This window comes from Microcaecilia unicolor, chromosome 13 (genome assembly GCF_901765095.1).
Source record: "Microcaecilia unicolor chromosome 13, aMicUni1.1, whole genome shotgun sequence".
Lineage (NCBI taxonomy): Eukaryota > Metazoa > Chordata > Amphibia > Gymnophiona > Siphonopidae > Microcaecilia > Microcaecilia unicolor.
Genome location: NC_044043.1, coordinates 29,374,330 through 29,390,374, shown reverse-complemented (window position 1 = coordinate 29,390,374; position 16,045 = coordinate 29,374,330). Strand labels below are relative to the sequence as shown.

General features: G+C 42.7%; 1 protein-coding gene across 1 annotated transcript in view; it reads left to right on the top strand.

Annotated features, from left to right (window-relative positions):
• LRRC75A (leucine rich repeat containing 75A) overlaps positions 1-15,247 on the top strand; it is a 404,278-nt gene extending 389,031 nt beyond the window's left edge. Inside the window, exon 4 of the mRNA XM_030185667.1 lies at positions 14,030-15,247. Within this exon, the coding sequence (XP_030041527.1) occupies positions 14,030-14,627 (598 nt within the window). The 3' untranslated portion in view covers positions 14,628-15,247. The remainder of the gene's footprint in view (positions 1-14,029) is intronic.
• Positions 15,248-16,045: the final 798 nt, after the last annotated feature.

Here is a 16,045-nt window from a genome sequence, read left to right as displayed (position 1 = left end):
TCTTGCACAAAAGACATTTAAGGGAGGTGACTGGGGCTTAAATGGGGAGAAATATGGGAAATGGTGCTCCGGAACAGTGTAAAGGGTCCTGGCTGTTAGGAGACGAAGCTCAAGGCCTAAGCTGGAAAAAAAAATGAAAAGGGTACATGGGCAGCAGTAATATGTTAAAAAATAAGGTATCTACAGTCTATCAAAAGCAGATACCAAAGACAAAAGTAGAGTGTGGAGTTCAACCTGAAACATGTCTCTGCTCTTTTCTCCTTAGTTATCCTCCTCCGTGGTCCCTTAGTGGGAGTCTATAAAAGACTGCAGCTTACACCTTCAGGTAGCCTGGTACCTAGGCACCACCAGTGTAATTATTTCCCTGGACAATGAGGTAAACACCCACCTTTGTCAAGTTCCTTGATATGCAGAGAGGCATATCTTCCAGGTGGAGATACCTCCAAAGAGGTCCTCCTCAAGAGTGCTAGTAGTAAAATATTTTACTTCTTAACTGGGAGATGAGTACAACAGGTCTCTTCTGCCTCGGTGATGGGTCTTCTCAGGGAAGCATGTAGGTAACAGGTCCCTCTCACAGTTCTGAACTGGGTTTTCCTCCTTTCTTCCCACAGGCAACTGGAACCTCGGTCACATCTCTCCTCTGTGCTGGGTTCCTCAGGGACTGGGTGTGGCAGGATAATTCTTCAGCCTAGATCCCCTTGTATTGTCTTCGCCTTGGGTTAAGCTTACAGCTTGGTTAAGTGCAGCTGCTTTTCAGGATGATAAGCGGGTCGTGTACACTGCAGCACCCCAGCATGTGCTGAGCTCCCTATGGGCTCACTGGATCTCTTACTTCTATGGTCTCCTCAGGAGGAAGAGGCTGTGTTCCTGATAGCAGGGCCCTTCATTCTTCCCTCCAAAATCTGAGATGAGCCTCCCAAAAAATATCATTCACCACAACCTCTCCAAAGGAAATCACATGATGTGGCATCTGGCAATGACCCTTCTCAGGAGTAGCCCCCACACTCTGGAATGCATTCTCTGAAATACTTTGCTCAACGCAAGACTACCTCTACTTCAGGAAGCAGGTGAAAGCTTGGCTCTTCTCCCAAACCTTTAACAGAAGAAGCGACTAACTTGCTAGTCATATACACAAGGACTAACACCAGCTGCACATACTTGCTTATTCTCCTCCTACTCTGAGATCATTTTCCTGCACTTTCCTGCCATCGTGTGCAATTTTTCTTTAGATAGAGAATAAGGGTGATTAATTTAACTCCTGTTACTCTATCTTATTGATCAATAATCCTATGCTGTCTATTCAAGAAGTTTTAATGCGTACTATGTTGATCGTGTAAGTGGCATACTATGCCAGAAGGTTTTCTTTTTTTTTTTTTATATTTTTTTCTGCTGAAATTGTCTGTTGCCTATGTCTAGGTTGTATACTTGCTGTACTCCACCTTAGGTGAATTTCTTCAAAAAGGCTGTAAATACATCCTAATAAATAAATAGTGACCAACAGGCAAGTCCATCCTCCATTGTCTCGTACTGCTAGCCAATGGCAGTTTAGGAAAAAAGCCTCCACAGTGGTTTGTTTTCCTTGTGGCTGCAGAGGGGCATTTATTGGTGATTCTACTGCACAGTGATAGTCTGGAGAGGGGGAATGGTGATGAATGTTCAGAAGGTAAGAGCAGTAGAAATGTATGGCCCATAACGAGTTAAACAACCAAATCTTGAGGCCTTTTTTGTTGGTTCCAGAGTGTTTAATGATGTTAACTTCAAAAGATGTATAATACTATTGAATTGTTTTCCATTTTCCTTTGAATATCTTGATCATATGGTCACTAAAAAAATGCACTCCCACACTGTGGTCTGCACTATGGATTGTGATCTCATATCTTTGTGAGTTTAATTTGTCTTTAGCATCTGGCCTGTTCTATCCATGTAGGCCTAGGATCATACAATATTAGAGGAGGAGCATGAATAGGATTTACTTATTTTGAATGTCTTTCCGTGTGGGTACTTGTGAGCAGTGGCGTTCCTAGGGGCGCTGACACCTGGGGTGGATCGCCGATGCGCCCCCCCCCCCCCCCGTGCAGCGCAACCCCCACCCCGGTGAAATAACCCCCCCCCCCCCCGGGTGCACGCCGCTGGGGGGGGTGCTGTGCGCCGGTCAGCGTCGTTCGTTTCCATGCTCCCTCTGCCCCGGAACAGGTTCCTGTTCCGGGGCAGAGGGAGCATGGAAACGAACGACGCTGACCGGCGCACAGCACCCCCCCCCCCAGCGGCGTGCACCTGGGCAGACCGCCCCCACCGCCCCCCCTCTTGGTACGCCACTGCTTGTGAGATCTTTGATATGAACTGGCACAGTTTACAGCATGATTATATGGCAGGAGTCTGTGCCATTGTCCTCTTTCTGGAAACAAATAAGGAGCAGGCATATGCATCTGAAATCCACTGTGTTGGCTACCTGGAGAAGCAGCAGGAGCTCTCTCTTACCCTTTAAAATGTTCTGGAAGTGAGAAGAGTCAAGCTGGGCTAAGTAATAGTTGTTAAATGGTTTTCAGTTTCAGGTGTGGTGTCCTTTGAACTGATTTCCAGGCAAATTGGTTAAGTTGAAGATGTCAAGTATCTTTGTATTTTTATTTTTGCACTTTCTTTGGACACAGAAGGGAGGCACATGATGCCTGGCAAATCATCAGAGCAAGCTACATGCTACTCTGTGACAGAATACATTTCCATGTGTGAAAGTTGTTCTCGCACAGACCAAGGACTTGCTGGCTGAATGAAACCAAGCTCCACTACAGCAACTCAGTCACAAATATCCATAGGAAATTTGTAGCTTCCTTGCAATGTAGTGTGAGTTGTCCTAAACAGAGCAGCTTGTGATCTGGTGTCCCTGATACTGGAGACAACATAGTAATATCACGCTATTCTCTTTAGAATGCGGCTGAGTTGTTATTCGGCCAGCTGGAAGGGCTATATGGCTAGAAAATAAGGGGCAATTCTATAACTGGGTGTTTGAAAGGAGTCTATTCTATAAATTAGTGGTTCTCAACCTTTTTTCTGTTGTGACACACCTGACATTGCAAAGGTGGTTAGCTTGGCAGAGTTTAAAAAGGGGTTAGATGGTTTCCTAAAGGACAAGTCCATAAACCACTACTGGACTTAAATACAAATCAATATATGCATCTTAACTTTTCTTACATCGGCACACAACTATGGAATGCACTACCAAACGCCATAAAGATAATGCAAGATCTGATAACCTTCCGGAAGCAACTGAAGACAAACCTATTCAACGAGACTTATAACAAGAATCCTTCATAAAGACTTGACATAAAACCTGCATCAGAACAAACCAACATTGATTCCTTCAACCATTCGATATTTTATTTTTCGTCTAATTTACGTGATTTTCCATATACCTTTATTGTAACACCTCTTTGTACTTAACATTCCGTTAATGGTGATCACCATTGCGGCATAATGTAAGCCACATTGAGCCTGCAAATAGGTGGGAAAATGTGGGATATAAATGCAGCAAATAAATAAATAAATTATAATGAACTGCAAAGCTAGCAATACTAGCACCTCCTCCACCTTATACTATTACCTATCCACACATCCCCATTACTCTGCTAAGCTTAGCCTGTTTTTCTCTGCATTATACTTTGTAATTCTACTACCATATAAGCCGCACTGAACCTGCTATGAATGGGAAAGTGCAGGGTACAAATGTAACAAATAAATAAATGGACTTGGGAAAAATCCACAATTCCAGGAATAACATGTATAGAACGTTTGTACGTTTGGGAAGCTTGCCAGGTGCCCTTGGCCTAGATCGGCCGCTGTCGTGGACAGGATACTGGGCTCGATGGACCCTTGGTCTTTTCCCAGTGTGGCATTACTTATGTACCTGTGTGACACACTGAATGCTTCAATTCACAGCAGATGAAATTTTTTAAACCCCTTCCCCTTATATATCATTTCATGGCTGCTAACAATAATGCAAGTGAAATTCAGAAGCAATGGTAGTGACTATGGGCAAAATAGTGGAAACTAAAGAACAAGATTATTGAACACATAGACAAACATGGTTTAATGGGACAGAGTCAGCATGGGTTCAGCCAAGGGAAGTCTTGCCTCACTAATTTGTTTCAATTCTTTGAAGACATGAACAAACGTGGATAAAGGCGAACTGGTTGATGTAGTGTATATAGATTTTCAGAAAGCTTTTGATAAAGTTCCTAATGAGAGACTCCTGAGAAAGTTAAAGAGTCATGGGATAGGAGGCAGTGTTCTGGTGTGGAACAGGAATTGGTTATTGGACAGAAAACAGAGGGTAGGGTTAAATGGACATTTCTCTCAGTGGAGGAGGGTGAACAGTGGAGTGCCACAGGAATCTGTACTGGGACCGGTGCTATTTAACATATTTATAAGTGATATAGAAATCGGAATGATGAGTGAGGTGATTAAATTTGCAGATGACACAAAACTATTCAAGGTGGTTAAAACACATGCAAACTGTGAAATATTGCAGGAAGTCCTTAGGAAATTGGACTGGGCATCTAAATGGCAGATGAAATTTAATGTGGACAAATGCAAGGTGATGCACATTGGAAAGAATAATCCAAATTGTAGTTACCTGATGCTAGCTAGGGTCCACCTTGGAGGTCAGCAACCAAGAAAAAGATTTAGATGCCAGTGTAGATAATACACTGAAATCTTCTGCTCAATGTGCGGCGGTGGCCAAAAAAGCATGGATGTTAAAGAATTATTAGGAAAGGGATGTTGAATGAGACCAAAAATACTATAATGCCTCTATATCGCTCCATGGTGTGACCTCACCTTGAGTACTGCGTTCAGTTCTGGTCACCGTATCGCAGAAAAGAAATAGCAGAATTAGAAAAGGTTCAAAGAAGAGTGACCAAAGTGATAAAGGGGATGGAATGCCTCTCCTATGAGGAAAGGCTAAAGAGGTTAGGGCTCTTCAACTTGGAAAAGAGACAGGTAAGGGTAGATATGATTGAGCTCTACAAAATCCTGAGTGATGTAGAAAGAGTAGAAGTAAATCGATTTTTTACTCATTCCAAAAGTACAAAGACTGGAGGACACTCAAGGAAGTTACATGGAAATATTTTTTAAAAATATAAAGAAATATTTTTTCACTCAACGAATAGTTAAGCTCTGGAACTCTTTGCTGAAGGACGTAGTAATAGCAGTTAGCATATCTGGGTTTAAAAAAGGTTTGGACAAGTTACATAACTACATAAGTATTGCTATACTGGGACCGAAGGTCCATCAAGCCCAGCATCCTGTTTCCAACAGTGGCCAATCCGGGTCACAAGTACCTGGCAAGATCTCAAAAAAGTACAATACATTTTATGCTGCTTATTCAGGAAATAAGCAGTGGGTTTTCCCCAAGTCCATTTTAATAATGGTCTATGAACTTTTCCGTTAGGAAGCCAGCCAGACCTTTTTTTTAAACCCCGCTAAGCTAACTGCTTTCACTACATTCTCTGGCAACGAATTCCAGAGTTTAATTACACATTGAGTGAAGAAAAGTTTTCTTTGATTCATTTTAAATGTACTACTTTGTAGCTTCATTGCGTGCCTCCTAGTCCTAGTATTTTTGGAGAGTAAACAAGCGGTTCATGTCTACCCGTTCCACTCCAATCATTATTTTATAGACCTATATCATATCTCCCCTCCGCCATCTTTTCTCCAAGCTGAAGAGCCCTAGCTGCGCTGGAAGTTGTCCCATCCCCTTTATCATTTTCATCGCCCTTCTCTGTACCTTTTGTAATTCCACTATAACTTTTTAAAGCTGTGGTGTCTAGAATTGAACACAATATTCGAGGTGCAGTTGCACCTTTGAGCAATACAAAGGCATTATAATGTCCTCATTTTTGTTTTCCATTCCTTTCCTAATAATACCTAACATTCTATTTGCTTTCTTAGCCGCCGCCGCACGCAGAGCAGAGGGTTTTAATGTATCAATGACGACGCCTAGATCTTGCATTACACAGCTATAGTTTGGGTTCCTCTTTCACCCATGCATCACTTTGCACTTGCTCATTTTAAATGTCATCTGCCATTTAGATGCCCGGTCTCGTAAAGTCCTCTTGTAATTTTTCACAATCCTCTCGTGATTTAACAAGTTTGAATAACTTTGTGTCTTCAGCAAATGTAATTACCTCACTAGTTACTCCCATCTCTAGATCATTTATAAATATGTTAAAAAGCAGCGGTCCCAGCACAGACCCCTGGGGAACCCCACTAACTACCCTTCTCCATTAATACTGACCATTTAACCCTACTCTCTGTTTTCTATCTTTTAACCAGTTTTTAATCCACAATAGGACACTACCTCCTATCCCATGACTCTCCAATTTCCTCTGGAGTCTTTCATGAGGTACTTTGTCAAACGCCTTTTGAAAATCCAGATACACAATATCGACTGCCTCACCTTTATCCACATATTTGTTCACCCAAAATCCACACTCTGCTATTGAGACAGACGTGGGGAAGCAACTGTTTCCCTGGGATTGGTAGCATGGAGTGCCATGACTTGGGTTTCTGCCAGATACTTGTGACCTGGCTTGGCCACTGTTGGAAAAAGGATACTGGGCTAGATGGACCATTGGTCTGACCCAATATGGCTACTCTTATGAAAGGAAGTGGTGGACTTGAGCCCTGCAACAATTCTAGTTTGGGCTTCTGGCAGAAGTAAGGACTAGTTATGCAGATTTCAAGCACCCGACCTCACCAACCTGCTGTGCACATGGTTGTTAAGGAAAGCACAAGTTCGGAGTCAAAGTTTTGGTGCCACACTGGTTGAGAACCACTGCTATAAAGGAATATAGGCACCTACTTTCAGTTATAGAATATTAGAATAACAGCAAGCATAAGCACTGACACCAGCCATGGAGCTGATGTAAGTGTGTGTTTCTAAATTCCGATGATACACGTGCAACGTACACCATTCTATGAGTTATGTGTGTATGTTTGAGTCCTGCCCAATCTCTTCCCACCTGCAGAGCCAGCTCAAGGCACGGTGGCGCCCCCAGCCTACATTTGGTTTGTCACCCTCCCATTGGCGTGCCCCCCCATTGGCATGTCCCTCTCAAGCTTCCTCCCACCCCCCCCAGCCTAACTTTAAAGGCAGTTTCCCCCTCCTCAATTCAGACAGCATTTCTCCTAATGCTACCCGCATCGGCCCCAGTGTCTTCTCTCTGCCACGCCCCTGTGAAAACAGGAAGTTATGTAAATGTTGGGGCCAGGACGCTGCAGAAAGAAGACACGGGGGTGCTGATGCAGGTAGCGTTAGGTGAAACACTGTCTGTGTTTCAAAGAGGAAAACTGCCTTTAAAGGTAGACGGGGAAGGTGGCCCGAGACAGAATGAGGAAGGGGGTTGCTGACTCTTTTTTCTCTCCTGCACACACAATGCCACCAGGTAAGCTCTGGGGCAGCTTAGCCTATAGGGCCAGTGACATCACAGGCTCAGGCGTTTGTCGCCTTTTATCTCCGGTGCCCTTGGCCAGAGCCTCACCTGGTCTATAGGTTAAGCCAGCTCTGCCCACATGTATGCCTATACTTCTACTACAGTGGATCCCCAGCCATTCAGGTGTTCAGGATATCCACAATTAATATTCATAAGAATAGATTTGCACGCATTGGAGTTAATGCTGCAGATCTCTCTCATTGTGGACTCATTATGTAAAATATGTGTGTATTTACAAAATACATAAGTATTGCCATACTAGGAAAGACCAAAGGGCCATCAAGCCCAGCATCCTGTTTCCAACAGTGGCCAATCCAGGTCACAAATATCCGGTAAGATCCCAAAAATGTACAAAACATTTATACTGCTTATCCCAGAAATAGTGGATTTTCCCCAAGTCCATTTAATAACGGTCTATGGACTTTTCCTTTAGGAAGCCGACCAAACCTTTTTTAAACTCCGCTAAGCTAACCGCCTTTACCACATTCTCTGGCAACAAATTCCAGAGTTTAATTACACGTTGCGTGAAGAAAAATCTTCTCCGATTCGTTTTAAATTTCATTGTAGCTTCATCGCATGCCCCCTAGTCCTAGTATTTTTGGAAAGCGTGAACAGACACTTCACATCTACCCGTTCAACTCCACTCATTATTTTATAGACCTCTATCATATCTCCCCTCAGCTGCCTTTCCTAGCACATAGGAGGGAAGCTTTCAATGAGGGCTGCCGTTAAGAGTGTTTAGGTGTCTGGAGGGTGCGAGGTAGAAGCTATTCTGTAAAGGAGCATAGGCACCTACATTCCTTTATAGGACTACTAGCATTCATTGAGTATTAATACACCTGACATTTAGGAATGAGCACTTATGCTAGCCATGGAGCTGTTGTAAATGCAAATGCTTAAATATGGCAGAGATGCACGTAACTTCTTGTCCATAATCTGCCCCTTACAAAATAAGCAAGATATGTATGCATTTACAGAATAATGTTTAGATCAAATATTGGCATGCATATGTGTTCATATATGCACTTGTATGCTAGAACTCTAAACATTTATGTTGAGTCATGCACGTGTAAATGTCAACAACTGTTTAATAGAATTGCCTCATGAGGATTTAGCCCCAGTGGTTCAGAGCTGGGAGCATCCATTTTGTGCAGTAGAGGGGTGGTGATGTCATCGTGGGCTGGCCTTTTTTTTTTTGTTACATTTGTACCCCATGCTTTCCCACTCATGGCAGGCTCAATGCGGCTTACATGGGGCAATCTCCCCATGGATGTGGATTCACGCTTTCCAAAAATACTAGGACTAGGGGGCATGCGATGAAGCTACAATGAAATTTAAAACGAATCGGAAAAGATTTTTCTTCACGCAACGTGTAATTAAACTCTGGAATTTGTTGCCAGAGAATGTGGTAAAGGCGGTTAGCTTAGCGGAGCTTAAAAAAGGTTTGGTCGGCTTCCTAAAGGAAAAGTCCATAGACTGTTATTAAATGGACTTGGGGAAAATCCACTATTTCTGGGATAAGCAGTATAAATGACTTGCCCAGAGTCACAAGGAGCTGCCTGTACCTGAAGTGTTTTCTTGATACCACTGGTGAAATAGGAACTAAAACAGTGGTTCCCAAACCTTTCCTGGGGGAACCTCCGTCAACAAGGTTTTCAGGATACCTACAGTGAATATTCATGAGAGATTTGCATGCAAAACTAACTCAAGAATATTCATTGCAAATATCCTGAAAACTTTACTGGCTGGGGTTCCCCCAAGACAGGTTTGGGAATCACAGGTCTAAAGTGTGTCCAACTGTGTATTAGCTGTCACCTCATTCAACAACATGCCATCTTAGGTTCAGAACATATCGTCCCTCTTTAGAACACATTTGTGTGAAATGTGGGGCAGATAAAGACACAGCTGTAAAATTAAAATGCCAACCAGCATGCAGCGTCTTTGCACTGATTTATAACCAGGAAAATGTGGAGAAAATTTGCTGTGTTGGAAATGTGCAAGGAGCTTAAAGAATAGATTGTTATTTCTCGCTCATAAATCAAGCCAGTTTGCATATGAAATTACCATATTCACAGTTTGTCCCAGACCTGATTTTGCTTACTGCATTTAATGAATACTAGAGTTACACGGAGGAAAGAGTTTGACAGAGGTGATTTGTCTGTGACTTATTGATAGAATGAAACTCTAGAAAAGTAAATTGCATTTGACGGGGAGGGAGCATTCCTAGTGTTGGCATATTGCTTTTTAGTGCGTATTTCTAGAGAGTGTGTGTGTTTTGCCTTCCCTCTTTTTTTTTATTTTACTTGCAGGTCTCATGCAATTGCACAGCTAACAGCTGGCCTAGTTCAGAAAGAAGGCTTCAGGCCACAGCTTTCCAGCCCTAACTCAGGACCTTACAGCCATTTTTTTCTGGATAGTCACACTGAATACGCATGAGATAAATTTACACACATTGGTAGACTCTGATTTATCTCATGCATACTCATTGTGGATATCAGGAAGATCCCACTGTGAGGTCTCAGGCCAAGCCTGGATTTTTTTAACATACTCTCCTTCCCCCCCCCCCCCCCCCCAAATCCCAATGCAATATGGGATCTATAGCGTTAAATTCAACATAAGCAGTGAGAGAGGAACACCAGAGAGTTCCTAACCCAACCCCACCTGCAGGCTTCAGTTCCGTTAGTCACATACTCCAACAATAGATATTGCAGGTTATTTTGATACTGTGCCCAAAAATGTTAATTACTGAGTTCTCTCTCACATACAGTTAATTTTAATATTCTCCTTCAGGGCAATTTTCAGACTTAGCTTAGAAAGCAGATGGTCTGAGTAGAAAACAATTGGAAAGCATGAGAAGGTGACCACAGTCATGCATGAAGTTCTTGAAACGTGTTCATTGCTGGGTTTAACACACAGTTTATTAGTACTTGGAAACATGAACTGGGCAGAGCGAGAGCACTGTTCTGATTCCAGTTACAAAAGTCTCTAAACCAATGATCCTTTTGTCTAACCAGAAATATTCAAATGTGTCACATAAATACTCATTGGTGGTACCCTGAAAACTAGACCTGTTGATTTTCCCCTTCCCCCTGTCACACACCCCGTCACTCCCCATCACCCCCCTCCCCTTACCTTACTACTGCCCTGGTAGTCTAGTGACCTCTTCGGGGCAGGAAAGAGCCCCCTCTTTCCTGCCCAGAGCACTGCCCTGCATGTATCCTTCCTGTTCGTGATCTCAGTGCCGATTCAAAATGGCCGCCGAGAGTTGAAGTCTCACGAGGTCACTTCAACTCTTGGCGGCCATTTTGAATCAACGCCAAGATCAGGAACATGAAGGATGCATGCAGGGCAGCGCTCCGGGCAGGAAAGAGGGGGCTCTTTCCTGCCCAGAAGGCAGAAGAGGTCACTAGACCACCAGGGCAGTAGTAAGTAGGGGACAGGAGGCTAGCAATCTGCCCGTCTGTCCGGATTTCTGGACAAACGGATTGGCAAAACCTGCCCGGTTGCCCGGACATGTCCTCAAAAAGAACATATGGTAACCCTAACTGATGGACAATTTGGCAGTCCTGGCCATTATCAGCAGGCTCTGTTTGACCACAGCCTTCATGCATGGAGAATCTGAAAATGCTTTTATCACAAAATGAAATAGGACCTAAAAGCCATTATCCACAAGACTGGGTTTAGTGGGAATGCTGCTTCCTACGAGGAGGCAGATAAATTAGAGAGGTGGTTCAGAACAGCCAGACCTTATTTACATATGTAAATTAGCATGCATTTACAAGAAGCAGTTTTACAAATCTGCCACTTATATGCGTATGCTAACAGCACACACCGATTTAAAGGAGGCATGTTCTGGGTGATCCTTGAAAGTAGATGTGTGTTGTGTATTTTAGAATGGCAATGCATGTATACAGTTATGTGAGAAAGTTGTTACCCCTCCTCCTTATTTCCCCTATTATGTCACACTGAACGGTTTCTGATCTCTATATATAAAACGCACCTCCAACATTCTAATGAAGCCTCCATAAGTCCCAACATTCTAAATCTGTGGTGGTGTAGATCAAAGATTGCACATGAGTGTTTTCGACCTGCCCTCGCCCGTAAGGGAAGGGATGCTACTTTAGCTATCATAAGAGGGGGAGAGAGAGGGGGGGGGGGGGAACACACTCTCTCACACTCACTGTGTCTCACATACGCACACAGTCATTCTGAAACACACACACTCACTCACAGATACACAACCACACAGGCATACTCTCTCTCTGACACACAATCGCACAGTCACTCACACACACACACTCAAACATACACACTACGAGGAAAACCTGGCTAGCGCCCGTTTCATTTGTTTCGGAAACGGGCCTTTTTTTACTAGTCTTTAAATAAAATGTAATATTAGACAAAGGGATCCTGAGTGAATACATAACACCTCATTTATTAAGAAACAAAGTTATCCAACACCCATATCATCTATGACTAAATTTAATTGATAATTAGATTCAGTTGTTTGAACACAGCCAGGCTTAATTGCAACCAACCCTTCTGAATCTAAATGTCACTATATTTTGAACCTTACCATGAAAGTGAAGTAGTCACCGCAAAGTTTCTACAGGAACGCTATGCCACAATCAAAGGAGATTCTTGAAGATATGGAAAAAAAATTGTTGAAACATATCAGTGTGGTCAGGGTTACATAAATTTTCTTGTTGAAATTCAAAGTGGTTGCTGAGAAAATGGCAAAAACCTCTGGGGGGGGGGGGTTTACTTTTTTTTGCCTCATCTTGTACATTAATAGCTGAAACCAGGAGAAGGCAAAAACTTCTTCACATTACTGTACCTGAGAAAACATCCACATAGAAATTTACCCTTGCTTCAGGTCCTGTGTAACTGTCAGCCAACTTCTCATTTGGACCTGGGCTTTGGAGGAGAGCTTGAAGGAGAAATTGTATATAAAAACCACCTCGAAATGCAAAATAATTGAGTTTTAGAGCTCAGTACCTTCATTTCTGACTCATTAGATTTCTTTTGTTCTTTTGGACTTCCAGCTCTGTTTGTACCAGATCCAAGCCTTAGCTCTAGCTCCCTCATTCTGTAACTTGTCTCCTAGAGTTAGGTGCCGATTGAATATGTTAAGGTATGATCCTAGCTCTTATATGGATCGGAGGTGGCAAAAATTGTCAGTTATACACATAAGTGCTAGGCAGTAAATTGGCACGCAATGCTATTCTATAAAGGGCAGTCAGTGTCCATTATAGAATGGCATCGAGTGCTGATTTTGGCAACCAAAGTTTGGACGCCAGGTCTTAGCCTGCTCAAACCAGGTATAATTCCCAGTGACCAACATCCTTGGTATTCTGTAACACTGTGTGGACATTTTAGACATGCCCCTGACTTGTCCATGGCACCTCCATGGCCATGCTTCCTTTTGGGCAGCTCGCCATAGGATTTGGGCTTATATATTGTTATAGAATGGCACATAGCAAGATGTGTGCACAAATTTCAAATTGCTGCTAATTAGCACCCAAATATAGGCACTATATTGGCTCACACCTTTTCAGTAGTAGCTCAGGGTGAGTTACATTCAGGTACTCTGGATATTTCTTTGTACCAGGAGGGCTCACAATCTGTTTGTACTCGAGGCAATGGAGGGTTAAGTGACTTGCCCAAGATCACAAGGGGCATCAGTGGGATTTGAACTGGCCACCTCTGGATTGCAAGACTGGTGCTCTAACCACTAGTACTATCTTCTTAAAAATCCTCACTCTAAACTTAGCAATGGGTAACATGATCCTAGCTGATGCTCATTTATACTAAGTAGGTGGCTCTAACCACTAGGCCACTCCTCCATTATTAGCCAATTTAGTTGGGTGCGCCCCAAAATTGGGTGCCATATCTAGAATCTGGGGGTTAATATGTAACTGTGAGGTAGCGTTCACATAGGTGGAGCATGGATGAGCCATGGGCATGTCGCCAAGTGATGCATGTAACTTATAGAATACTAATCAATTGAATGCATTGCATGGCACACTTTGGCACATCAACTTATATCAGCCATTGACCTGTCATAAGTAGGTGCACCCTAAATTTCAGCACCACAATGCGGCTTTGCACTAGTAGTCTATAACAGCTTAGGCGTACCTTGAAGTTGTTATAGAATTGACCTTAAGCATGACCCCTTGTGGTTGCCTACATCCTGGCACCAAGTTATAGACTTGCCCCCTATGAATCTTCATTTGTAGCTACCCAGGCATTTCTCACCTGTCCAGTCCCAATTTACTTTTTAGCCCACTGCATCTCCAACTGTGGAAAATGTTCTTTTTCAGCTTTAGGTTACTTTATAAACTCAGCAGGAAATTATATGGTTTACATTATAACTGCCTTTCTTAGCTAGCCGGAGGTACTTGGCATCAGGTTGTGCATTCTCCCAGAACGGATCATTAATTTCACTGTAGCCCACGCACCTTGAATGGCATATATAGAATAACTTACAGTCATTAGTAACTTGTTTCAAATTATTCTGTGCTCCCTTTCTTTTGCTGCAGCTTGAAGGCCATCCTGGTGGGAACTCCTCGAGACAACACCGTAGACTTGTCTGGCATTCCAATCACTCTGAAGGATCTTGACCGTGTGATTTCATACATTCAGCACAGCTTCGAACTCATAGAAAACGTGGAACTCTGTTTCACTGAAATGACAGATGAGATCTTCCTTCAGTTGCTGCCCACCTTGAGCACCCTGCCTCATCTGACCACACTGTCCCTCAATGGCAACAGACTCACCAAAGCCATCCTTAGAGAACTGACCGAAACCTTAAAGGACCCTAAAAAGTTTCCTACTGTGACATGGATTGACCTTGGGAACAATGTGGACATCTTCTCCTTACCCCAGCCCTTCCTGGTTAGTCTGAAGAAAAGATGCCCCAAACAGGGTAACCTACCTACAATTCTAGAGTTTGGTGAGGGCCAGCTGAGTGATCTGGAAGGGCTGGCGGAGAGTCAGGAGGAGCTGTGTTCTGGGGATGAGAAGAAAAGCACTGGGACACCCGAAAAGCCACTAACAGATATAACATTGGAAGTTGACATACTGCCCATTAAATGTGAGTTGCAGCCAGATTCCACTCCATTGATACGTCAGACCTGAAGAGCTGCGCTTTTAAAAATACAGTTGGGAACTCTGTTTATCAAAACAATAAGATACCTCAAAAATGAAGGTTCTTAAGGCTTAAGGGTCAATTAGATTGCTTGCTAGACATCTTTGTTCTTTTTCTGAGATTTTGCTTCCTCTTTAGCCCTAATATGCGAGAACTGTCTCCTCACGGGATACAATGCATGATTAGGGTCCATCACCTTTCCTCAAACAGAATGTCTAGTTTGAATAACATGGTAATGGTTATTGCTCTTTATCTCATTGAAGGTTCAAAGATACAGCATCATTTGACTCCTTTAAATTAACACACGGATTGCTCTTAAGGACTTTAAAAAGGTACAGCAAGTGTTAAGAGGAATAAGAAAGGGCTTAGTTTTTTTTCTATATAACACTGATTTAACAAAACACAACCTAGTTTTTCTTTGTTTTGTAGCTATCATTCTGTTTCTACTGTATATCATTCTATATGACATGGGTAAGTTTGAGTTTTCATTGCAGGGGACACTGGACATAAGGAGAAGCTGAAAGATTATAGCTAGTGCATTTCTTGTGAAATGGTCAAAGACCTTTGACCTCAATCATCTACTTATATTAAAATATGTTTTCCCCCTCTATACCAGCAAACAGCTCTCTCAAATCTGTTGGGAAGTAGCAACATTGTGCGACAATGATGGTGAAAAAGTGTTTGTCCTTACACAAGCTATTTCGATTTCTGGTAAAGGAGTTGACTAGTAGAAGTGGAGTGGAGGAAAACCCACTGCTTAGAACAGCAGGAGGGAAACCAGGAAAGCCAAGACTCAAATCCTGTTTCTCTCCTTGACCCTCATTGTGACCTCAGGCAAGTCACTTTCATACACTACTTCCTCTGGTGCAAACTTAAAAAGCCCTCTGCAGGAAAAGACCTACCAAATGAACTATAAATTACAACTTAAACTGCAAATCCCAACCTTTTCTTCACTGTATAATGTGTTCTTGGTTTGTTTTTTCAAATAAAAACTGGAAAGAGGTAGTAAATATTTTACCTTAGAATTGCCTTAATATTTTTCTCAGAACTGCTGGACCAAGCTTTTGGCCAGCAGTTTCCACCTCCAGGGAACAAGCTAAGAAATTGGCTTTTGAACTTCTTAACAGAGATTTCCAAGACTTCCTTCAGCTGCTAAAAGTATTCTCTAACTCGGAGGTTCACTGCAATTTTAAATGTAGGATGTCAAAAATTCCCACGTTGTCAAAATTTGGAAGCATGCTCATAGTTTTTTTTCCCTCCAAGTCAAAATGAGACCCTGTTTCCCACTCCATTGTACCAGCACACTGAAAACAAAAGCCTTGAACGAATAATTAAACTGTGGGATCTTGCTGGGGGACTTGGTCTAGGTTACCAACACGGAGGGATTCAAAATAAGTCTGGAGAAGTT